The sequence below is a fragment of the Phalaenopsis equestris genome, unplaced genomic scaffold (assembly GCF_001263595.1).
Source record: "Phalaenopsis equestris unplaced genomic scaffold, ASM126359v1 Scaffold000224, whole genome shotgun sequence".
NCBI classification, from domain to species: Eukaryota; Viridiplantae; Streptophyta; class Magnoliopsida; order Asparagales; family Orchidaceae; genus Phalaenopsis; species Phalaenopsis equestris.
Window position 1 is genome coordinate 407,704 of NW_018164666.1, and position 13,066 is coordinate 420,769.

The 13,066-nt window shown below is 36.3% G+C and overlaps 1 protein-coding gene across 4 annotated transcripts in view; it reads left to right on the plus strand.

Annotated features, from left to right (window-relative positions):
• Positions 1-10,532, plus strand: part of LOC110023311 (protein CHROMATIN REMODELING 4-like) — a 59,311-nt gene extending 48,779 nt beyond the window's left edge. Inside the window, exons 4-6 of one of the 4 annotated variants that reach the window (XR_002293886.1) lie at positions 7,290-7,354; positions 7,430-8,095; positions 8,232-10,532. Coding sequence is in view for 3 of the 4 variants with exons in the window: in XM_020722637.1 (XP_020578296.1) it covers positions 8,431-9,867 (1,437 nt within the window). In the remaining variant the exon portion in view is untranslated. Of the gene's footprint in view, positions 1-7,289; positions 7,355-7,429 lie in introns of those variants that run through there. The other 3 variants (XM_020722639.1, XM_020722638.1, XM_020722637.1) reach the window with 3 other exon arrangements.
• The last annotated feature ends 2,534 nt before the right edge of the window (positions 10,533-13,066 follow it).

Below are 13,066 nucleotides of genomic sequence, written 5' to 3' on the forward strand. Positions count from 1 at the left end.
ACTTGACCCTAATTCACAAACTGATCAAGACACTAGACACCAGAATGCACCGAGACGTGACCCATGCTTCCTTAATTAAATCAACAGTGAAATTCCCTCAATGACTTAACCTACAATGAAACCCAATGCATCGGGATTTGAGCTTGAATATTACACTCAAATCCTCCTGGCAGTTGGGGAAATTTGTTAACGCCACATATGGATCATCGGACTAGGATGAGTCTAGGGTCTAAGTGGCGAGGGCGATGACGACATTGCTTATGTGTGCTTAAACGAAGGATACGAAGTGAAATTATTAGAATAGTATCTCCTACCTCAAAGATCTTCAATAAGGGAGAGACAAAGATCCATGATACTATTCGCCGACTCTTGATGGGATTGTTGCCCCGACACTCTTAGGTTGTCAATAGTTCTAGCACGATTAGAGTGACTAGCCTGTGGACTGTACGACTTTACAAAATATTTACAAAAATAAAATAAAAATTTCTTTTGCATGCTAAAGAGAACTCTACATAAAAAAAGACTTGAACAATTTTTGCATGAAAACCTTTCTATGAAAATTTATAAAAGTCCATGGTTAGTCATTTGGATCGAGGTTAAGGACTGCCTTCTGTAGATTGTCGGGTTGGCAACTCTTACCAAAGGTCGGGAAACACATAGTCCAGCTCTGAGCCCCCACTTTTACCAATGTCTTACACTCAGTCCTGATCTTTCATATGTGGCTAATGGTTTTTTTTGCTTGTGATTTTTTTACAACTCATTTTTCTGACTTTCGCGTTGGGTTTTCTCGTCTTGTTTAATTTTCTTGCAAGTTTATTTAAATCTCCTGCAAATCATGCTATGCTCGCAACACTAATAACACAACAGTAGCAGATGCTCATGTACGCTTTTATAGTTTATTCGCAGTATTTTACTTTACTGCATTTTACATTTCAAGTACCTTTTATTCTACCTGCCATCTACTCATTCTGCATGCAAAACCAAACTTTGACACCAAAACTGTGAAACACAAATCACCAATCTCAAACACTTAAACCCTGAGCCATCGCAACGACAGGAGCTTGGAGTCAACTTTGTGGGCAGCACGACGAGGAGTTTGGAGCGAGCAATAAGAGGATCTTATTCAGCATCATCTCTTCCTAGCATAATAACAACTCATAGGATTTCGAGGTAGCTCGCCTAGCGCGACGTAAATCCCCACACTCTCTTTTTAGGCTCCTGTGAGTAGCAAGAAGATCTTCTTCAACATTATCTTTTCCTTAGCATAATAACAACCCATAGGACTTCGAGGTAGCTCGCCTAGTGCGACATAAATCCTCACTACCTTTTTGGGCTCCTGTACAACCATGTTGTGCAGCGTAAGTCCTAACCCGCCTTAGGTTTCGAGGTTGTCGTGTGACACGACGTAAACCCTCTTATTTCTGTGGGCTATTTGCATAATCGAGTATTATGCTAATGTAAGTCCCAAATAGTAAAACTGGCTGGATCAAACACTTAATTAACATTGTCTCAAAAAATGTAGCCACACCGTAGGATAGTCTGGGAAGTCACCGAGATTTACCTCGGATTAATGACATCCCCTACCTTCTCCATCCTTTGGACTCCTGAAAATAAATGTTCCGCATTGAGTCACTCCCACTTGTTTTTCCACGTCCTACCGTGAAAACCTAAACCTTGAAATCTTGAAGAAACCCAGGTAAAATAAACCCTATTTAATCTTTGTATTAGATAGGGGAACTTGTCGGTCATATATAAAAGGTTCGCAGACTAAACGGATGTCGCAAATCTCTTAATTTGCAGGATTGGGTCTATCGCCGAGGTCTACACTTATCTTTCGGGAGGGTGTAGTATTCGCGGTATCAGGCACGATTATGCAAACTATTGGACGAATGAGATCCACTTGGTCTCATTTTTAAAAAATTAAAACATACTACTTTCAAAACCCAAACTATATATATCTCTTATACTTAAATTAAATCTCAAAAATTATTTTCATATTTTCATATTTTCAAAATCTAAACTAATCAATCGAAAAAAGTTGACCGACAGTACATATGACTCGGGTCAAGTTCTTACTAGCGAGAGAGTGTTTTAATTATGAATATAACATTCATTTTTTCTAAGTTGAAGTCAATAAAAAACTAATCACCCCCGAACAACTGTTTCGGAGGGTAGATGATATTTGTTTTAAGTTTTTTAAGTGATTAATTTTAACTTAAATGTTTTGATTTGCTTGCTTTAAAATTTTGATTTAAAAAATCTTAACTTAACATTAATTCCTTATGATTGATATTTTCAGTCAACACGGCTATCATCGATGATTTGGACATTTAAAACACATATTTGTCATTTATTTGACAACTTAAGATATTTTAAATATTAATATTGTCAACTCTAGGCTTAATGAGGAGGATCGGATTAGGTGTTTTAGAATTCCAAATTTTATGTTTGTTATTTGGACATTATTGAAAATACTAGACTTTGTTGACTTTAGTCCTTAAGATGATGAGGATCAGATTAATTTAATGGGGCTTACAACATTGCTCTATAAAGAATGTGACTTGATTGATTGCATGCATGGTTTGATTGTCTTGGATTTTATTTTCTTAGAACATGAGCGGTCTTAACTTTAAAATAGTCATTGATTTTCTTAAAAGAATTTTGCACGCTTATCAATGCAAAAACTTTTTTAGTGCAAGTTTAATTTTGACCCAAGCTGCATTATCAGATCATTTAAATTTAAACACTTGTTCAATTTGGTAGACCACATGCATTTTGAAGTTACGCGTATATTTTTTATCATATCCAAATTCGACATTTTACATCAATATTGTCACACATAAGATTATTTGTAGATCTTTCGAGATAACACATTGAAGTTTGAAAAAATATCTCAAAAGTTTAAGTGTGATACTTATAATCATTCAAATCTCAATTAATCACATAAAATTTTTATTGTTGATATGCATGTACATTGTTTGAAAGTACTTAAACAACTAATTGTATGAATCATAAAGCATTTGCACAAATCTTAAGGTGCTTATATTCAAGTCTTTATACTTTGTAATTCATGGAATCACTCAAATTTCACGTGAATATTAAAACTTTGAATTGCATTCAAAGTTTCATTTTGAGTTTTAAAAGAGTATTGGAGTTGCAAATACGGTGGCGAAGAGATATGAAGATCTTGTTGAACATTTAAAAATGACATTTTCATTGTTGATATGCATGCACATAGTCTGAAATTACTTAAACAACTATTTGTATGAATCCTAAACCATTTGCAGAAATCTTAAGGTGCTTATATCCAAGCCTTTATGCTTTGTAAATCATGAAATCACTCAAATCTCTTGAAATTCCATGTGACTGTTAAAACTTTGAAATGCATTCAAAGTTTCATTTTGAGCTTTAAAAGTCACTTTTTGTCTCTTTGTGAATTGGAGTTGCAGATTCGTTGGCTAAGAGATATGAAGTTTTTTTTGAACATTTAAAAATGACATTTTTGTGGTTAATTAGCTTCAATTTATGTATTTAAATGGATCGCATTGCATTTGCACTAGTACAGATTTTTATTTGATTATTATATAATATGATCAAATTTGAAGTTAAATAGAAGTGCAATCACAGTAAATGGCGTGCTAGCCAATTGTTATGGTATGACTTATATACCATATAGGGACATACGCTGGATCGAAGCGGAGCGGAAGAATCTGTCCAAATTGGGAGTTACGTGGGGGGGTGCGGGGGCAAAGCCCCGTGGTACGGTAAGGGGTAATGCTGTAATTACATATTGTACATAGGGTTTACTCATGAGGTTATAAATAGGTCTGTTAGTAACCTCAGGAGGGATCCCTCTATTCTGTAACATATTTTCTGAATATTGAAATGAATACGCCGCTCTGCTCCCGAGGACGTAGGCATCTTTGCCGAACCTCGTTAAATCTCTGTGTTCTTCTGGATTTATGTCAATTACTGTTTTTCTTCGCCCTAATTTTCTCAGCACCAATTATTCATAAGCCTTCGTATAACCTATATGCATAATTTTATTCTTTTGAAGGATTTAAATTAGATTATGAATGATTATTTTGACTTCCAATTCATAGCTTATATTTATTTTTATTTTTATTTTCATATCCTTTGAAAGTCCAAATAATTCAATTTTTAATATCATTTGCAATAGTTCACAGTTTAAAATCATTTCCAAGCCCAAGTCATCCCATATTTTGGTAGACTTTTGGGGTCGTTCCTGTTTGGGGGGCTGCATCGGGATCACTGGCCTTTCCAACTATCTATAAGCCGCATTGGTTAGTGTCATGAAACACTGCTGTCGCAGGCGTCTTTCAATCACAACCGTCTATGAGACTAATATGGGCCTTAGATTAACCTACATGAAAATAATGCGCACAATGTCCCTCCATTTATCTTTGAGAGTGATGCTGTGATGATGGTGGCAATGAAGACAGCAATGAAACTTTTTTTTGCTCCACATCCGCTAATTTTGGGTCATAATATTCTTGTTATGCAGCATCTTTCTTAGCCTTATGCATCATTTAACTTTTTCAAGTTATCAGGATTGCGATGCTCAGTCAAGGCTTTTTGGAAGGTTTTAATAGCAGATTCATAAACTTTGGAACACTTCGCTAATTTAACAAGTGCAAATCCTTTCCCAGTCAATCTCTTTGCAATCATCTTGAAGTCAGAATGAATTTTACGGCCATCTTGACAGCTTTGTTGAAGTTAGCTATACAAGCTTCATGCTTCCTCATTTCCAAATAAACCAACCCTATTAGTGAGGATCCCACATCTTCACATTAAGCGAACCCCAAACGTTTGCATATCTTCTGATCCTGAAAATATAAATTGAGGTTATTATGGTTCTTCTGAACCTTTGAACCTCCTGGAGCTTCTTGACAAAAATCTGGCTACTGTATATATGCCCTTGTAGATAGATCAGCCATCAACTTCACCCAAACCTCAGAGCCCTGAAATATATTCCTGAATGGAGCAGTTGCTGGTTTCTGGGACTAATATGAGGGGCACCAAGACGATTGTGCTCTTTCGACCACTCAAGCCTTGTCTCAAGGTTTTTATGGTCATCAAAACGTGCCTCAGCATAGCGGGTCAGGGAGGCAAATGCAAGGAAGGCATGGTTTGCGGGAGCAATAGCAAATTGCTTCTTCAAAATGATTAGCGGAAAAGGCTGCATTACCATTAGCCTTCGCCTTGTGCGTGGGAGATAGGAAAGAGAAAGAATATAAACAGCGAGAGAATTGGTTCGGACAAGAGTGGTGAAGGCGTGGTTGTCCTGCATGAAGCAGAAAGTGGCGAGGGCGATTTCGCCAGCCCTTTGAACAGGAAGAGGAGGGGAAGATAGGCGGCTGGATCAGGTGTGACAAAGCGTGTGCTGTTGGGAAGAGAGAGCGTCCTGTGCTCCACACAAACAAAAGGAGAAGGCTGTGTCTTCTGCTTCATGTGAACACAAGAAGGGAGCGAGGTTGGGATGCGTTTGAGCATAGAGAGCCGGAGAGGAATGCAAAATCGATGCTTTGGTCGGGAGGAAAGAGGCTGGTGTGGTAATTTCTTTTGTTAGGGATGGAAACGATGGGAGAAGTAGGGATTTACGGGAATTGATAGGGTTTTTAATGTAGTTTTTTTTTTTTTAATTCAATTTTAATAGCCAACATGTTCATACTAAATTCAAATATCTTGTAACTAAGAAGGATGCAAAGTTAAGGCTTATTAGATGAATTATTTTTTTACAAAAAAATTATTTGAATATTAGAAATAAGGATCAGAAAATTAAGTTTCAAATCATTTATTCATGATAGAAAATGAAAAAAAAATTGAAAAATAAAATAATAAATTTTTTCCTGGGGAAGATGTTTTTATTTTGAGTGATCAAAATGTGTCATGGTATGATTTTGTTAGTTATCTTATTTTTGATTTGTTAAAAGTAGATGTCTTATCATGAAAAATATATATATATATATATGATATGATGCCTTTTTTTTTTTGGCCTTTTTTTTTTTGGGGATACATCTTATATGAATTATTTAAGCTTCTTTCAACTTAATTGTAACATGTTGAAATTCATGAAAAAACCTAGAAGTTGTGCAATCATATCAAAAAATGTGCACATTATCAAATATTAAACACATACATGTGCTCTGTCCAATATGTTGACACTTGCACCTATGGTTAAAATTGCTGCATAGGCTAAAGATAAATTTAAATTATAATTTAATTTACCTTGAAAAACATGCAAGTATTTTGAACTTTGGAAGCTTTACTTTTTCTCAAAGTTAAACTTAAAGCTATTAAGTTATGCACTCTCTTGAACAAGGCTTCTTGTCTATAGGTCAAGGTTGCAAGTTCTATATTATGTCCGATCATATTTTCTATAAGGATTTGAGTTTCATGAGATCATTTTTTCTACAAGAATTTGAGTTGATGAGATCATGGCCCACTTGGCCGGTCCGATTCTTCTTGAAACTACTGGAGTTGATGAGACTGGTGATTTGATAGGATTTTAGTAGCAAATTTTGATCTAATTGCACGTGAATAATTAAAATAGTTTTGACCTTAATAATCGGCATGTTTATTGCTTTTTATAACCGAAGGGGTTACTTCTAAAATTAAAGTTTAATTTTGTAAATTTAAATGGTATAATGGGCATATTCAATGCACATCACAATCAGAGGGGGTGACTTCTTAAATCAAATTTTTAAATTTACAAATCTAAATGATACAAACAGTTTTTATTCCTAATGATGACTTTGTTGTCATAAAAGCTCAATGGAGGGGATTCTTCATTTAAAATGCTTCCAAATTTTAAGATTCTAAAATTTTCATGAAATATTATAAAATTTAGATGCTGAAGTGAATTTTTTTCTTCTAAAGCTTAAAGAAAAATTTATCCTCCTTTGTAATAGTTTTATCGGTGATTATAAATTTAAGATCAACCTAAGCTCACAGGATTTAATATCATATCATGTGCATCTTTATAGTCATTCTGACAAAATATCTCATACTTGTAAGGAAGTGACTTATGTCTTTTATGCATGATTTTGCTATAAAATTGTACAATAAAAAGTAACGATTATGGCTAGAACCTTTTGAGTGGATAGTTTACTGTAAAATAACACTGATATATTATAGTTATAGCTGGAGCCCGTATATTCTCTGATGTCCTTTATGCATGATTTCTTTTTTTTCTCTCCAAAATTCTGATAATGCATTTAGCTAATTATTTTTAATCGTCTGCTGTATGAAATTATTCATTATTGTAGAGTGACAATGAAGAAGAGCCAAGGCAAGAATATACACCTGCTGGCCAAGCTCTGAAAGAAAAATTGTGAGTGTAATGCTCTTTGCTCCAGTTAATTAGTCATTTAGTCTTTATAAGTGGCTAAATATTCTCTCACGACAGTGCGAAGCTTCGTGCAAGACAGAAAGAACGGATTGCTCGAAGGCAGATAGCTGGGATTCATTCTTCTGTTGAGAGATCTGAATCTTCTATGCAGTTTATTAATCCCTGTGACGAAAGAATGCTAAATGGAGATATCAACAACAAAAATGAGGAAGATGCACATGAGCTAAATCTCACGGTCAAACCTGAGGAGGTCAAATGTTCTCAGCCATTTGATTCTATGGTTAAAAATGGAGGGGTCGCAAAGAATGGGCACAAAAGAGGTCATAGCAGTTATCCTGGTCTTCCAGTTAGTAATCCTGAAAATCTCTCTGAAGTAATTTCACCGAGCAAAGACTTGGAGAAAACAGGTTTGGAACCTTCCGTGCCTTCTATTTCTCTTTTACCTGTTCTTGGGCTGTGCGCCCCTAATGCTGTTCAGAGACATTCAGCATGTCAAACATTAGAACTCCGGTTAGTAAAAAAGTTTCCCGCCGTGAAAAAAGGACTGCCGTTGGCTTGCCAGAGTTTCTATCAGCACCATCAGTTGTCCGTGCAGGACCTTTCACTGACACTAGCAATGGCAAAGCTCCTGCTGATCCATCAAACTTGTGAAACACACTTACAGACGCGATGAATTCGCGTTTAAAGAATATCATTCCAGACAAATACTTTCCCTTTGGTCCTGTATGCATTTACATTTCCTTAAAATTGTTGTTCCGAATTACTCCATTCCTTCCATTTGTTTTGACTATTTTTGTTGCCATTCACCATTTAACAAAATCTTAAATTTAAGTTTGATAAGATGGTGCTTCATTTGCAGCCTCCACCGCCCAACTTTAGGAAGGGGACTTTCAGATTTGGGTGAAAGTTTCGATACATCATTCTCTTTATCTCATCAAAAGCTTGGTCTACCAAAATTAAATTTTGATGATAAGTTTCCAGTTAAGTTTGCCTTTCCACATAGTACTTCATGGAAACAACAAACAGACTTCTTACCAACACTTTTGTTGAGCGCAAAAATGGAACTTCCTAACAGTTGTAATCCAAACTTATCAACTTTACCACCTGTGCCAAATTTCGGACATGACTTGGATAACAAACTGAAACAAAAACTGCAGCTGCCAGATTTTTCTCCAGCGCTGGGTCTTGGAACTTTGCATAATTCACCCAAATTACCTGAAAATCACAAGAAGGTTCTTGACAACATAATCATGAGAACTCGTACAGCTGCACACAAGTTTTGGAAGAGACTAAAGGTTGATGCTTGGTCAGAAGATGAACTCGATGCCTTGTGGATTGCAGTTCGTAGGCATGGCAGAGGTAACTGGGATGCTATGCTCAGAGATCCCAAATTTAAGGTTTTAAAGAATAAATCAATTGAAGAATTGTCATCTAGGTGGAGCATGGAGCAACGCAAGATACTTGATTTTCCCGCACCTTTTCCCCAAAACTCCAATCTTTCTTCCTGTCTTTCTGATGCTATGACGGCACAGACACTGCATGATGGCAAGTTTTCTGGTACTGGGCAAGATCCACCTGGATCTCACTCTCACCTTACAGATATTAAATTGGCTTGTGAGGATTTATTGCCAAAGATCCATTGCCTCGAACAATCTAGTCAACCGGGGGCAGTTAAGGGAGGCCTTCCTCCGCTTCCGTTTGAGCTAGCCGACAGGTTTGGATCCTCTTTTTTCGAAAATTTGTTGGTGGATATGTTAAATAGACTTGAGAAGACCATATTGCCTTCAAATCAGTTTGTACCTCAATTTGGAGCCCCAGGGAGGATTTCAAGAAGTTACCATGGTCTACCTCTAAACAAAGATGGCTTGTTGGCTGCTACAAAAACCATGAAATTGCCAATTTCACGAGACAAATCAACAAATTTACTCCCTGGGGCACAGAATATTCCTTCTATTGAACCCAGCTTTTGTATGCCATTTTATGCCAATAGAAAGATGGAGTTTAATCAATTTCCGTGCAATGATAGCATTCCCAACAGTTCAAAAGCTAACAAGCTTCCTCATTGGCTTCAAGAAGCGGTCAGTGTTCCATCAAACCACCCTGAATCAGTTTTGCCACCATCTGTTTCAGCCATAATGCATTCTGTTCATCTTCTTTATGGGGAAGACAAATCAATGATTCCGCCATTTGTGGCACTAGGACCTCCACCTCTGCAACCTAAAGATCCTAGAAAGGATTTGAGAGAGAGAAGGAAGTTAGATCGGCTTCAGCAAGCAATTCCTGATGCTTCTTGTTCTATTTCTGTTTCAGGATCAATTCCCAGAACCTCATTCAATGGCTTGTTCTGTTCCTCCAGAATTACCATTAATGAGATGCTGCTTTCCGGCTCATTCCTCCATTCCTCCTGTATTTTCTCAATCCACAGTTTCATCATTTCCGCCATTCTTGCCTCCTTCCATTCATCCCATACCACCATTGTTTCCATTCTCCATTGATCCAATGCCAACACTGTTTCAATCATCATCTTCCTCCTCCACAGCACTATCAATTCCATGCACAGTCCCCTCTGTACCTCCATTTTCACAGGACTCTGTTCCTGCAAAACCTACACTTATTGCATCCTCCTTTCTTCCTGCACCACCATTGATGGCCTCTTCGCCATCTCTCACCAGAAAGGAAGCTCTCTTTACCCTTCAATCCTTGAACTTGAATCTTAACTCTCCTTCCTCTCCACATGGTGGTCTGGGACTTCAATCAACAGCAACGTCATCACCATCTCCTTCAAAGCTTGGTTTAGTGGCTCCTCATGAACTGGTAACGCCATTGGTGCCTGATGCACCTACCCCAACCCTAAGCCATCAAATCTCTGAAATTCCTGTGTCAAAGCTTCCCGGGCCTTCTCAAGAAGGCTTCAAATCCTCTCATATGGAAGAAAAGGCTGATATAAACTCAAATGTAGGTTGTGAGGAGAAGATGGAGAATCCAGACTCGAGAAATGTGAAATTTGATTCATCTAGCGCTGCTGATGTTCTAAAGGTACAGAAAAATCCATCTCTAGAAACTGTTTCAGACACAAAAAGTGAACAAGAATCTTGAAAATTTTTATTTTCCTTTTCTTATTTTTAAACTTTGGTTAAAGTAAATTAATCTTCTTCTAAGTTGTCACTTTCCTTGAAAGTTAAGTTGTCACTTTCCAAGGATATGGATTTGTAGTGAATATAAATGTTAAATTTTAGACATTATATATGAAAGTACATAAGAATTGTTTGGTATGTGTATAAATTTTTTTTTCCATATTTTGTATTTTACTTTTGTTGTTAAATTTATATGTTGATATGCTGTGAAGGATTAACACAGCTTGAATTTAAAAAAAATAGGAATATTTACATAAATGTTTACATTTAGAGCACCTAATTCCTCAGTTAAGATCTTTATTATCCAGTCCTAGATCAGTACGTGTAACTTTAGATTTAAGACGAGTTAAATTAAGAAGGGCACCTCATTGCTTTCTTCAATGAATAATTGGATGATCACAAGTGTAAATACTCTACATTTGATAAGAAGTTTTATGCTATTATGAAAGCCCTCAGTCATTAGTCATAATTTGTTGATAAATGAATTAACTTACTACACTAGCACTGAGACTCTGAGATTTTTGAATAGTCATGATAATCTAAAGGTCATAAACACCTTTTTTTAGTGAATTTTCTTTATTCATTTCAATTTGTGCTCAAACATAAGACATAGAGTCAGAGTAAAGCAGTTATTATATTGAGTTATCGCCCATTTATTACTCTCAACCATGAAGTTTAATGTTTCTGGCAAGATCTTCTCTCCTCATATTTCCTCTGGCAAGGTCTTTGTTATCCATTCACATATTTCTGTTGTCCTCATTTTCGGTGAGGTCTTTATTTCGTTTTAATGCTTAGGATCTAGCCATAGGACTTTTCCTTGACTATCTTAGAAGACTAGAGATGAAACCGCCTACAAAGAAAATCAAATTGTTTCTTAGCTCTCTTCGAAATCTTATGTGACCGGTCATAAACCTCCAGCACTTGGAAGGTTAGGACCAACTTGTGAGGATTCAAGGATGAGTTCCCATAGGGCTTAAAAGCCTCAAGAAAACCAATTATGACTTTCGTACACGAATATCACGATTCGGACGGTCGACATGTTAAGTATTGCAATTCACATCACATACGCTTTTATATTTTGCATAATTAATTAAAACTAAAATAAAATTTTTAAACGGTCCATCACGATCCAAAATTTTGGCAAAAATTAAATTTGACTTATTTTTTACCCGATCATCGATAAGGTTGTTCAAGTGATCCCGAACGACGAAACAAATCACGCGAGTGCGTCCGGAACGTCGATTTCACCAAGAGAGGATGTTCGTTTCGCCACGACTTCACGGGCAGGTTAAAAATGTGTGAATTATCATTTTTTTGTCTGATCGCTGAATAAGTGATTTGAAACGACCCAGGATGATGAAACGGACTGCGCAATCGCGTCCAAAACGTCAATTTTACCTTAGGGGATGTTCATTCCATCCCGAGGCAATGTCCGGGCAAAAAAATGCGGAAAAGATAATAATAATAATAATAATTGGAATAAAGAAATTTTCATATCTCCTCTATATCTCATCTCACGCATGGCAATAAAGAAATTTTCATCTCTCTCTCTCTCTCTCTCTCTCTCTCTCTCTCTCTCTCTCTCTCTTGGGAATAAAGAAATTTTCATATCTCCCACCCTCTGCCTCTCCCTCTCCCTCTCCCTCAACTCATGCCAACCGTGGCTCCTCTTCTAAAACAAAAATCAAAACCCCTCCACTTCCTCTCCAACCAAGCCTCCCACGTCTCTGAAATATATAAAAAAAAAACCAATAAAAGCTCCTCTTCCCACTCTCTTCCTTCCTCACCGTGAGCAGCTCCCCCTCTCCAACGAAGATAAGTCCTTCTCTTCCTCTCTTCTTTATTTTTATTACATGCATACCACCTAAATCTTAAGCATTTACATACCCAACACAAAAAAAAAATTTATGTGCATACCACCCAATTTTTGCGGGTTTACAAATCTAACACCTAAATCTTTGCTAAAAAGAAAAAGGTAAGTCACATGCATGCTACCTTATCCTTATATATTTAAACTAAAAATGAAATAAAACCAAACGTTGATATTTATATTTATGCTGCATTTTTTTTAATGCATTTTCATACATACCATGCAAATCCTACATATTTACATGTTTAAAATCCAAACTTCGATATTTACATGCAAGTTGATTAATTCTTGTTTATTCACATGATTATCGCTTAATTCTTATGTATATACATGTTTATCACCTTGCTTGTACTTATTTACACCACTCTACTCTTGTATTTACATGTTTACCATTCAAGTCTCATTTCCTTGTATGCCTACATGTTTGAGCCTCATGGATGCAAATGCTAGCTACTCAAATTTAACACATTTTCATGCTAGCTATTTAAACCTTATGTATTCGCATGTCAACACTCCTAGGTATTCACATGAAAGATATTTATTTTTTTTCTATTTACATGCACGCTACAATTTTTATGGATTTACATGTCTAATATCTAAACTTTGACGGTATTCTCGTATGTCGTTCAAACACGTCCAAAAATTTAGACTTGTTAGGTGCAAAACAACTTAGACTTCGGAAATGACTAG